This window comes from Canis lupus, chromosome 6 (genome assembly GCF_011100685.1).
Source record: "Canis lupus familiaris isolate Mischka breed German Shepherd chromosome 6, alternate assembly UU_Cfam_GSD_1.0, whole genome shotgun sequence".
NCBI classification, from domain to species: Eukaryota; Metazoa; Chordata; class Mammalia; order Carnivora; family Canidae; genus Canis; species Canis lupus.
The window spans coordinates 40,317,154-40,327,862 of NC_049227.1; the positions used below are offsets into that span (position 1 = coordinate 40,317,154).

General features: G+C 64.0%; 2 protein-coding genes across 3 annotated transcripts; one reads left to right on the plus strand and one right to left on the minus strand.

Moving 5' to 3' along the window:
- The first annotated feature begins 464 nt into the window (after nucleotides 1–464).
- Nucleotides 465–7,634, plus strand: CIAO3 (cytosolic iron-sulfur assembly component 3). Of its 2 annotated transcripts, none has more exons than XM_038540890.1 (11): nucleotides 465–617; nucleotides 1,055–1,150; nucleotides 2,699–2,842; nucleotides 3,120–3,252; nucleotides 3,703–3,837; nucleotides 4,098–4,216; nucleotides 4,421–4,550; nucleotides 5,261–5,333; nucleotides 5,783–5,920; nucleotides 6,355–6,512; nucleotides 6,736–7,634. In XM_038540890.1, exons 1-11 carry the CDS (start codon nucleotides 552–554, stop codon nucleotides 6,972–6,974), a joined length of 1,431 nt encoding a protein of 476 aa, XP_038396818.1. In that variant the 5' UTR covers nucleotides 465–551; the 3' UTR covers nucleotides 6,975–7,634. The 2 variants fall into 2 exon arrangements, with proteins under 2 accessions (XP_038396818.1, XP_038396819.1); XM_038540891.1 differs by having other exon boundaries at nucleotides 1,055–1,141.
- Nucleotides 7,635–7,719: 85 nt separating this feature from the next.
- Nucleotides 7,720–10,065, minus strand: HAGHL (hydroxyacylglutathione hydrolase like). Its single transcript, NM_001204219.1, has 8 exons — nucleotides 9,961–10,065; nucleotides 9,628–9,692; nucleotides 9,422–9,539; nucleotides 9,232–9,340; nucleotides 9,053–9,156; nucleotides 8,709–8,810; nucleotides 8,338–8,417; nucleotides 7,720–8,078 (listed from the first exon to the last, which is right to left on the minus strand). The coding sequence occupies exons 1-8, from the start codon at nucleotides 10,063–10,065 to the stop codon at nucleotides 7,910–7,912; spliced, it is 852 nt and encodes a 283-aa protein (NP_001191148.1). The 3' UTR covers nucleotides 7,720–7,909.
- Between the last annotated feature and the right edge of the window lie 644 nt (nucleotides 10,066–10,709).

Here is a 10,709-nt window from a genome sequence, read left to right on the forward strand (position 1 = left end):
GCCTCCGCCAAAGCCCCTCCCGGGGAAATCATCGCTGTCATTCCCATCCGAACGGTCCTCATCCTGCCCCCATCTCCATGGCACCTGCTACTCTTCTCACTTTTATTTTGTAAACTGCTGGGGGCATTTCAGTGAAGCGGGTTGTTTCGTGCTCGCCTACTTCTAAGAACCGCTTGTGCTCGTTCAGACCTCGGGCATCCTGTCTGAGACCTCGGTCAAGCATTGTGAGGACTGGGATGGCTGGGGCCGGGAAGCCCCCACCCCAGGGCCGCTGCTGATCAGGCAAGGCCTGCGGGGCCGCACACCTGGCCGGCAGGTGAGCCCCGGGGCAGGACGCGTCACGGGTCCGCGCGGCGCGGGGAAGGCGGCCGGCTCGTCCGCGGGGCTGCACCCGCCGGCAGGGGGCGCGCGCCCTGCTCCAGGAGCCCGGCCGAGGGGCCAGACGCGCATGCGCTGCGCGGGGCGCTTTCCGGCAGCGTGGCGGAACAAGCCGGCCGTTTCGCGGCCTTTGACGACCTCCGCGCCCCGCGCCCGGCGGCAGGCTTGGCGCCATGGCGTCGCCCTTCAGCGGGGCGCTGCAGCTGACGGACCTGGATGACTTCATCGGGCCGTCTCAGGTGCGCCGGGAGGGGGACCCAGAGAGCCCCGCCGCGTACCCGGCGCTCCTGGGGGAGAGGGGGGCCGAGGCCGCCGGGGGGTCGGGCTCGTGACGCTGCCCGCGCGGGGGACGTGGGGGGGCTGTGAGGGCGGGGGGAGGGCGGAGGGGTCGAGGAGGGGGGAGGCGGGAGGGGAGGGGGGTGGGGACAAGGGGAGGGGGGTCGGGAGGAGGGGGGAGGCAAGGGGGGCTCAGGTCCCGGCGCGGGCAGGCGCCGACCTCCAGCCAGAGATGCGCACGCAGCCCCTGGGCGTCCTGAGAACGATGAGGTCCAGGTGAGGTCAGAGCCCGGGGCGCGCGGGTGGCTGCTGTCCTCGCTGTCCCCGTCCCCGTGCGACTGAGCCGCGGTGAGCGCCCCGGTGCCCCCAGCGCCCCGACTGCTGTCTCCTCCCGGAGCAGGACTGCATCAAGCCCGTGAAGGTGGACAGGCGGCCCGGAAGCGGGGTGGCCAAGATCCACATCGAGGACGACGGGAGTTACTTCCAGGTCAGTCCGGTAAGTTCCAGCCCAGCTGACGAAAAGCGCGATTTTGCTGCTCTTTCCAGTGATGAGCACGAGGATCGTGGGGCCTTCCGCAGTGGTCGGATTCCCTGAAGGCCAGGAGGATGTTGCTCGTAGTGACGCTGCTCCTTAGGTGGTTACAGCGTAACTAGATCCTGGCCTAGTCGGCTATGAGGACTCCCAAGAATGGCCGTGCCATCCTGGGGACCACAGGCATGGGCGCACCTGGCACGGGAACTCCTCCAGGCAGGGGAGGAGCCTCCAGTGGCACATGGCAGGGCTGGGGGGACGGGGATCAGGCATTCACAGGGAGTGAGCAGGCCCCCTGCTCAGGCCAGGAGAGTGACCCTGCAGCACACCGCAGCTCCTGCCCAAGCCAGCACAGCCCAGGGGAATGCCACCTTGGTGTGGGGTGGGGTCCACCTATGAAGGGGTCCAGGAGAGGTGCGGCCGTGCTGTCCCAAGCAGCAGTGGTTGATTTGGAAAGAAGTTGGGAAGCTTATTCTCTTGGCACGAGATCAAAGCCTGAGTCTTTAGGCTCATCTAACTCGAAAGTTAGGGTACTTTCAGTCCTGAGCTCAAATTGGGGTTTTGGTGTGAAGCGTAGCCCTGATGAGCTGGGCTGGAAGGGAGACCCCGTCTCCTCAGCCCCTGGGTCCCATTCTGGGCCCCTGCAGCTCGCCTGGCCCTGGCTCACACTCTTCTGAGCGTATAGGGAAGTACAGGGGCTCAGCTGGGTCGCTGGCACCTGGGGAAGTGGCAGGGGGTCAGCCAGGACGCCAACGCCCACACCAGGTTCTGCATCTGTTTGCCATCTGGCTGTTGCCGCCCGTGTGTCTGTCCCCTCTGGGGCTACTGCTCTTCACTGAGCAGAGCGCCACCTCTCTCTGCCCTCTCTGCCTTCATCTCAGCCTTGCCTTTCTCATCCTGCTGTTGGCCTCCGGCCTTTGACGTTTTCCCGTCTTCACAGCTGCACGAGTGCAGACTAGGAACCTCTGTGCGTGAGTGCAGACAAGTCACCTGCTTCTTTGCAGGTTTAACACCCACGTTCCACCCCGACAGGCTACAGGCCTCATTAATACGATTCTGATGTGCCAGCTGATCCTGTACCAAAGATAGAATTTGATGGAGCTAATTAAGTCTAGAATATGTATAGAACGTACATATTTCTGTAACAGATATTTAATCTTTAAAAATCCCGTAGCGGGATCCCTGGGTGGCGCAGCAGTTTGGCGCCTGCCTTTGGCCCGGGGTGTGATCCTGGAGACCCGGGATCGAATCCCACGTCGGGCTCCCGGTGCATGGAGCCTGCTTCTCCCTCTGCCTGTGTCTCTGCCTCTCTCTCTCTCTCTCTCTCTCTCTCTCTGTGACTATCATGAATAAATAAATAAAATCTTTAAAAAAAAAATAAAAATAAAAATAAAAATCCCGTAGCTTTCAAAGCCAGCCAACTTCCATGTTGGTTGTCGGAGTTGTGAGCCAGAGAATAAAGGTTTCCTGTAGGTTCTGTCATTGTGAGAGCTCATGTCCTTGTGGCTGCAGGATGGAGGGACCCAGAGGCTGGAGAAGGCAAAGATCTCGCTGGATGACTGCCTGGCGTGCAGTGGCTGTGTCACCTCGGCGGAGACCGTGCTCATCACTCAGCAAAGCCACGAGGAGCTGCGGAAGGTCCTAGATGCCAACAAGGTAAGTGGTGGGCAGTCTCGGAGACTTCTTTAACTTGACATCAACCCCTGTATCCTTAGCTGTTGCCTTCAAGGGCAGCTAATCTCCAGGTGACTCCCACATTTTTAAAGTGTCATCAACGGTATCTCAGTACTTCAGTGCTACACTAAAGTGTTGGGCCCTCCACGTGCCTAAACATGACACGTCCTGACGGAGGTAGGGCACGCTGTCTCCAGCACCAGATCATGGGGACTCCGTGTGAAACACACCAAGTGAGCACGTGCCCCTTGCTTTGCAGACGGCAGCCCCGGGGCAGCAGAGGCTGGTTGTGGTTTCTGTCTCGCCCCAATCCAGAGCTTCGCTGGCTGCAAGATTTCAGCTGAGCCCTACGGACACTGCCAGGAAGCTGACCGCATTCTTCAAGAAGATCGGTAGGCACCAAACGTCGTGTGAGTGCTGTAGCTCAGCGTGGGGGGGTCCCGTGAGGGGGCTCCTCAGGCCTCCGAGTCCCTGAATCCAGACACTCCAGACTGTTCGGAGTTGACTTCAGCCCGAAGTTTCGGTTTGACAAACGGGAGCTGTGCCTTAGCGGGGAGCCCCCTGAGTCCTCTCTGTGCTCTCCCAACCTGGAACTCACCCACTCCTCTCATTGGTTTTACATGATCATCATCGAGGCCCGTTTCCCAGGTCCCCGTCAGGTTGTAGCTCAGATCCACTTTGGGTGACTTCTGTGCGTCAGGAGCTGGGCTGGGAGGTCATGGGCTGGGCAGTCGTGGGCTGGGCACTGCAAAGGGTGTGGCTTGGTCCTGGGCTGTCACCGTGGGCGCAGCTGGGGCCATCCCACCGTCCTTCATGGGGGTGAGGTGGTGCTTGCCTTGCAGGGGTGCACTATGTGTTTGATACCGCCTTTTCGAGGAACTTCAGTCTCCTGGAGAGCCAGCGCGAGTTTGTGCAGCGGTTCCGAGAACAGACCAACTCCACGCAGGCCTTGCCTGTGCTCACGTCCGCCTGCCCAGGTGTGTCCACGCTGCAGGCCGTGGGTAACAGGAATGCTCGATGCGGCAGCGTAGGCTTCTGGTCTCCTCGGCAGGGGGAGCCACCTTGAGAGTCCCTAGCTCCCCAGACCGTGATCTCACAGATGCCAGCGGCCAGTGAGTGACAGCAGAGCAGGGGCGGTCTGGGACCGTAGCCCCTTGTACGAGTAGCTCCACCCCAAGAGCATCATGTCACTCACTGGCTGGTGAGACGGCCCTTTTGTTCCCTGTGTCGACCGCAGGCTGGATCTGCTATGCTGAGAAGACACACGGGAACTTCCTCATCCCTTACCTCAGCACTGCCCGGTCCCCACAGCAGGTCATGGGCTCCCTGGTCAAGGACTTCTTTGCCCAGCAGCAGGTAACAGGAATGTTCCATCTGTGAACCATTCACTGCCATTGTCCTGAAAGATGAGCCAAGATCTACAATGTCCACAGGCCCCTACAAAGCAGCTCACTCACGTCCTGGCCCCTGGCCGGCTGTGTCACCCCCACCTCACCTGATGGGGGCCCCCTTTTACTGCTGGGTCAGGCAGCGATTCCACATTTCCACATTTCTCGGCAGCATTTGACCCCCGACAGGATCTACCATGTGACGGTAATGCCGTGCTATGACAAAAAGCTGGAAGCTTCCAGACCAGACTTTTTCAACCAGGAGCACCAGACGCGTGACGTGGATTGTGTCGTCACCACAGGTGTGGGTCCTGCTGCCCTGAGTCCAGGGCATGGATGGCGTTGCCTGGGTTCTGCCCACAGGCCCCAGCTGAAGCTGCCATCCCCTGTGCACGAGGCACCCCCCGCCCTCTCCTCGGAGCCAGGTCCTACTTCACAGCTTCACAGCTTTACAGCTGTTCCATGATCTTGGCGACCTGTGATCAATGGGCTCCCCTCACCCCCCGCACTACCTGAGTGTTTGCCCTAAAACAGTCTGCGTGGGAGGTGTGCCAAGATTCTTGTCAACTGCTCTGACTCACGTGGGTCTCCCCATTTCTGAGTTGAGCAGCCTCAGAGAGTCTCCCAGGTACTTAAAATACAGAGAAATAAACGCTCAGGAGCCCGGACAGCAGTGGGGAAAGGTTTCCTGCATGAATGTGGCCCTGTCCACCTGTGGGGAGCCGTGACCACACTGCCACGGGCACACCTCGGGGATGGGCCTGCCCACCCCCCACCGTGCTACCGTGAGGGTGGGCTGCAGGTCTGGGGAGCAGGCTGGCTCTTCTGAGAGTCTTCAGAAGTAGAGTCCTTCCTCGCCTCTGTGGCCAGGCTCGTCCTCCACCCTTAGGCCAGGAGGTGGGCGTTTGGGTGTCCAGAGCCAAAGCACAGGTTGCAGACGATGTGAGTTTCCTCAGTGTTTTTTTGGTGGAGATCTCAGCTGAAGAGCGTCTGTGCTGGGGTCTTGTTGTAGGAGAAGTGTTCAAGTTGCTGGAGGAAGAAGGGGTGTCACTCTCAGAACTGGAGCCAGCCCCCCTGGACAGCCTGTAAGTCAGCATCTCCTGCGGCAGAGGGGAGCATGTAGTCTGGCGTCAAGGTGCTCGTGACGTTGGTGGGGGGTTGCAGGTGTCCTGGAAAGCAGCAGAAGTGAGAACATGGGGTAGGCCCCGTCCCCTTCCTCTCCCCTGCCATGGCTTCCTTCTGGGTGATTCCATGTCTGCCCTGTGACTTGTCCACAGAGGTGGTCAAGTTCACGAGATGGCCAGTGGCCACCTAACTGATGGTCATCGAGCTGACCCCAACTTGACACAGGTCTGAGCTCCTCAAACAGGTTACTTGACAGCAGGACAGTCATCCTCCCACCTGAGCTACCTCCTGACACCCAGAAACCCCCAGGTCCTGGACTCTTTTCCCTCAAATGTGAGAGACAAAGGTTACCCGAAACCTCCATGGACAGTAGCCCTGCTGCCACCTGAGGCCGTGCCTTGCTCCCCAGGTGCAGCAGCATGTCTGCCCAAGAACCCAGCAGCCATCGGGGTGGGGGCTCCGGGGGTTACCTGGAGCACGTGTTCCAGCATGCAGCCCGGGAGCTCTTTGGAATCCACGTGGATGAGGTCACCTACAGACCCCTGAGGTCAGTGGGAAGGGCTGGCACTTGGGGACAGGGCAGCCCATCAGGTTCCCTCGCTGAGCTGGGCTTGGAGGACAGCAGGTTGGGTTTGATGAAGACCCAGGGCACCAGGTAGGAGCTGAGCCCTCCTGTCTGGCGAGAACTCTCCAGAGCTCTGCCTCCCCATCACAGAGGTCAGTGTCCCTTTGCACCCCCCCAGTGGTCTATGGGCTGTGGTGGCAAGGTGGTGCGCCTGGCACAGGGGATGTCCCGACACAACGCCCCACCCCGGGGCCATCCTCGGGAGGCAGGGGGCTCCCATCCTAAAGATGAGGAAATTTAGCAGAAGTGAGCTTTCCACCTTCTCCTTCCTCACTATCCACCGAAGAGCCGGGTAGCTCGACCAATGTGCCTGCAGGGGTGGGAATGGGAGGGAGCCCAAGCTGTGCTTCCCTCAGGAACAAGGACTTCCAGGAGGTGACCCTGGAGAAGGAGGGCCGTGTCCTGCTGCACTTTGCCGCAGCCTACGGCTTCCGCAACATCCAGAACCTGGTGCAGAAGCTCAAGCGAGGGCGCTGCCCGTACCATTACGTGGAGGTCATGGCCTGCCCTGCAGGTAGCTGTGGTGTGGCCTGCTCCTCAAAGACCGCGCGGGGCCCTTACCAGTACCAGGGCCGGGGCAGCGTCCCGCCAGGGCAGGAGGGGTGGAGGAAGCCTGGTCTTCTCCCCCACCTGGGTGGTCGGGGGGCGCAGGACAGCCGGCGTTGGGAAGCGGCGTGCCATGCCCCCGAATGCAGGTGTCCTCCTATAACTGCTCTCACCTGTCTTGTCTCCTCCAGGCTGCTTGAACGGCGGAGGCCAGCTCAAGGCCCCCGACATGCCCAGCAAGGAGCTTCTCCAGCAGGTTGAGATGCTGTACGGCATGGTTAGGACGGAAGTACCGGAGAACGTGCCTGGCGTCCAGGAACTGTATAGGAGCTGGCTGCAAGGTGAAGGCTCAGAGCAGGCTGGCCGCCTGCTGCACACAAGCTACCATGCGGTGGAGAAGGCCAGCTCCAGCCTCAGCATCAGGTGGTAGGAGGCCTCCTCACAGATCTGCTGGGCCTACCACAGCCAGTCTTGGGACCCCAGGGATCGCCCCCAAAACACCGAACGGCAGGGATGTGTTGGAACCCACACAGAAACAGGACTCGGACCCATAGCCAGTGAAGGTGACCTCAAGCCTGCACTCACCCAGACTCCCCATGGCGGGAGGCCGGAGGTTCCCTAAGGTCCCAGAACCTCCCCGTGGGCCCAGGTCTATGAGCAGTGTCCTCGTGAGGGCCGGTCTTGTGAGCAGCTTAAGGCAGAGCTGGGACCCCTCCCCATGTCTGGAGTCACCCCCCTGAAGCAGGGTCGGCCAGGCTAGTCAAGCTCCTCGCCCAGGGTGAGGAGCCCTCCTGCACTGGTCAGCAGTGGACGCTGGCAGGAGAGGAGCACCCAGCCCACAGCACCTGTGCTGGGGATGGAGTACCTGTCCCACCTGGAACTGGGTGTTGGACGCCGTGGCTTCTGGGACCTGAGAACTTGTGTTTCTGGGCAAGTTCCAGGTGGGAAGCAGGTTCTGTTGATCAGGCAGGAAGTCCCATCCCACAGCTGGGCCCCCCCGACTGGGTGGGGGAGAGGACAGATTGCGCTGAGCCCGCCAGGCCTGTCACCACAGAGCTCCAAATCTAATAAAGGGATCTCTGAAAACGGTTCCAAGTCCAAGAGCATCCGGCAGCATCGAGAAAGAGGCCTTTCACAGCTTTATTCATAGTGCACCCTAGCACACCGCTTCCCAAACAACCAGGCCTCAGGGGTCACATGCACCCCAGAGAGGGCCTCACGTGTGCAGTGCCCACCCTCCAAGGCTGGGCAGCCAGCTGGGCAGGGCCATGGAAGCTTACAGAGGCAATCCTCCTCAGCTCTGTCCGCTGAGGGTTGAAGGAGGAGAGCTGTGATGCTTGGCTCCACGGCGGGTCCTCCTGGGGCTCACTTCTGTTGGGGTGTGCCCAGGAGCCCCCACTGCAGTGCCAGGAGGGCCCGGGCCTGCGGCTGCAGCGGCTCAGCTGCCCGCTGGAAGCTTGCCCGCTCCTTGCAGAGTGCCTCCAGGACCTCGGCTGGGGCCGCCTTCCCCGTGAACTTGCGCACAGGCTCTTCTCTGTGGGGAGAGGGGGCGCCATGGGGACCCTGTTGGGGACTGCTGGTGGGTATTGGCAGGGGACGCTTGAAGACCAGCATCTCCCTGCTGCAAGCCAGCCCGGTAGCCAGTCCCCTGACACCTCCTGCAGAGCCCAGGTGACAGCCAAGGAGGACCTGAGGACAGCAAGCCAGCCACGAGGCAGCCTGCTCTCTAGCACAGCCCCTGGGGTGAGCACAGGGTCCCCACAAGAAGGCCTGGGATGCCGACCAGTACTCACGCCACCCTTAGGAAGGGATTGTAGAGGAGCTCCTCGCTCAGGGTGGACGGCACTGTGGGCATATCGTCCTCATCCCTCTTCTGGAATGACCACAGGCCCTTGTTACAGCTTTATCTTAAGAGCCCCCAGGCAACATGGCTCCACTCAGCCCCACCGCTTCCCGGGGACTGGAGCAGAAGGGCTGCCTTGCCCGGTGTGGCCCTTGAGGGCGGCCACCCCTGGACCAGGGTTACCGGCTGCCCAGCCCCTGACCAGGAGGATACCCTGAGCTAAGGCAGGAGTGGTCCTGACTCCCCCTGCGGTGCCCCTCCTCCCGCCTAGCCGTCACCCACCCTCCAGACCTCGGGGAGGACAGGGAGGAGTGGCCGCACCTTGGCCCAGGACAGCTTAGCTCTCACGTGGTCGTTGCCCGGCTCCACTTTCTGCGCAAACTCCAGGTTGCCCAGCGTGTGCTCGTGGCCACAGAACACCTTCTGGAGAAAGGAGGCACTCGGGGGGTGCACAGTGCTGCCACCGGCAGATGGGGGGTGCTCACCCGGGCCGGCCTGGTCCCCCCGGCCCGGGACCCCAGCACCACCGGGACCCGGTGGGCCTCGGCTGGGGCTGATGAACCTTGGTTCTGCACGAGGGGCACGGGCACAAGTCAGCCACAGCGTGTGCCGCGGCCAGAGCCCGGAGGAGGGGAGAGGAGCGGTGGGGAGGAGGCGGCCCTCACCGTCTCGGGGGGCAGCGTGCCCAGGATCTGCGTCAGGCTCTCGTACATCTGCAGGGCTGTGCTCTCCAGGCGCAGGCCACAGCCGGCCACCGACAGCGCATCCCCTGGGGGGCACGGCAGGTCAGAGGCGGAGGAGCGGGGCCGGAGGGGGCGGGGCAGCGGGGCGGGGCAGCCGGTACCAGAGAACACCGCGGGCGGGTCCGGACACTCCTCTTCCCACAGGAAGTAGCTCATGTGGCCGGAGGTGTGGCCCGGCGTCAGGAGGCAGCGCGCGTGGATGGCCCCGAACTGCGGCAGAGGGGCGGGCGGCGGTGAGGCAGGGGGTGGGGGGTCCGGGCCGGCTCCCCGCCCTCCCGGGCGCGCGCTCACCCGCAGCTCCTCGCCGTGCACCAGCCTGCGGGTCAACGCGCAGATGCGCTCGTCGGCGCCCAGCACCGCCAGCCCCGGCCGCAGCCGCGCCAGCTCCGCGTTGCCCCGCGCGTGGTCCCTGCGGACGGCCGGGCCGGGGTCACACCGGGGTCGCGGCGGGGCAGGGGCGATGCCCTCGCGCCTCGGCCCGCCCCGACCGCGCTCACCAGTGGTGGTGGGTGGTCAGCACGGTCGTCAGTGATACCCCCTCCCGGCCCACGATCTCCAGCAGCTGAAAGGCACGGGAGTTAGGGAGATTCGGAAGGGCGAGGTGGCCGCCCCCTGCCGGCCCCGTGCCGGGGCGCCAGCGGCGAAGCAGGGGGAATGCGGTGGGGAGACCCAGGGGGCGAACGACCACGGGCACCGGGGAGGGGACACAAGTCAGAGGCGGCAGCCCCGAGATACGTGGCGAGCCGTGCGTGCCAAGTGCCCAGGAAGCAGGGAGCGGGGCGCGGAGGTGGGGGGCCCAGCGCTCCCCGCCGCCCTCAGGTTGCCCTCACCCTCTTGGGCACGGCCACGTCCACGGCCACAGCCTCCCGCGTGCGCTCCTCGATGACAAGGTACATGTAGTTATCCTCGAGCACGGGGATGACCTTGACCTTCATGGTCGCGGAGCTCAGGCACCCCGCGTCTTCCAGAGACGCTCCGCGCCCCTTCCTCCGGGCGGGGGCTTCCCACTCCAGGCCCCGGCAGGGCTGCGCGAGGGAGGGGTCAGAAAGGGAGCCCGCTCGCCGCTCCGCCGACTTCCCGGAGCACCGGTGCGGGAGCGCACGCCCCAGGCTCCAGCCCGGCCGGCGGGTGCGGACGCCAGCCCCCCCCGCGCCGCCGCCGCCGCCGCCGCCGCCGCCCCTGCGGCCACACCGCCCGCTCCGCGCTCCGGCCACGCCCCCGCGACGACGCAACGGCCCGGGGCCGCCTCTCCCGCTAACCACGCCTTCCCGGAGCCCCGCCCCCGCCCCTCCGCGCGTTCTGCCTAGGCCACGCCCCCCGCGGCGACGCAACCGCCCGGGCCCGCCCCTCCCGCGCCGCTAGCTCCGCACCTCCGCACCTCCCCCTAGGCCACGCCCCTCCAGGCCCGCCCCGCCCCGCCCCCCTCCTGTCCCCGCCGCGCCGCCGGGGCCCCGAGCTGCAACCTTCCCCGCGGAGGCTGCGCCTGCCCACTGCGCGGACCGCCTCACCGACGGCCGGACGGAGGCGGGCCTCGGCGCTGGCCACGGGCCTGAACGGAGCGCGGCCCTCGGATGGCCGC

Excerpts from the sequence above, each read along its gene's own strand:
- CIAO3 (XM_038540890.1), top strand. The coding sequence starts at position 552 with ATGGCGTCGCCCTTCAGCGGGGCGCTGCAGCTGACGGACCTGGATGAC. Across the intron at positions 618-1,054 it reads ACTTCATCGGGCCGTCTCAG|GACTGCATCAAGCCCGTGAA; the intron begins GTGCGCCGGGAG and ends CTCCCGGAGCAG. Across the intron at positions 2,843-3,119 it reads AGGTCCTAGATGCCAACAAG|ACGGCAGCCCCGGGGCAGCA; the intron begins GTAAGTGGTGGG and ends CTTGCTTTGCAG.
- HAGHL (NM_001204219.1), bottom strand. The coding sequence starts at position 10,065 with ATGAAGGTCAAGGTCATCCCCGTGCTCGAGGATAACTACATGTACCTT. Across the intron at positions 9,693-9,960 it reads ACGTGGCCGTGCCCAAGAGG|CTGCTGGAGATCGTGGGCCG; the intron begins GTGAGGGCAACC and ends CGTGCCTTTCAG. Across the intron at positions 9,341-9,421 it reads TGCACGGCGAGGAGCTGCGG|TTCGGGGCCATCCACGCGCG; the intron begins GTGAGCGCGCGC and ends CCTCTGCCGCAG.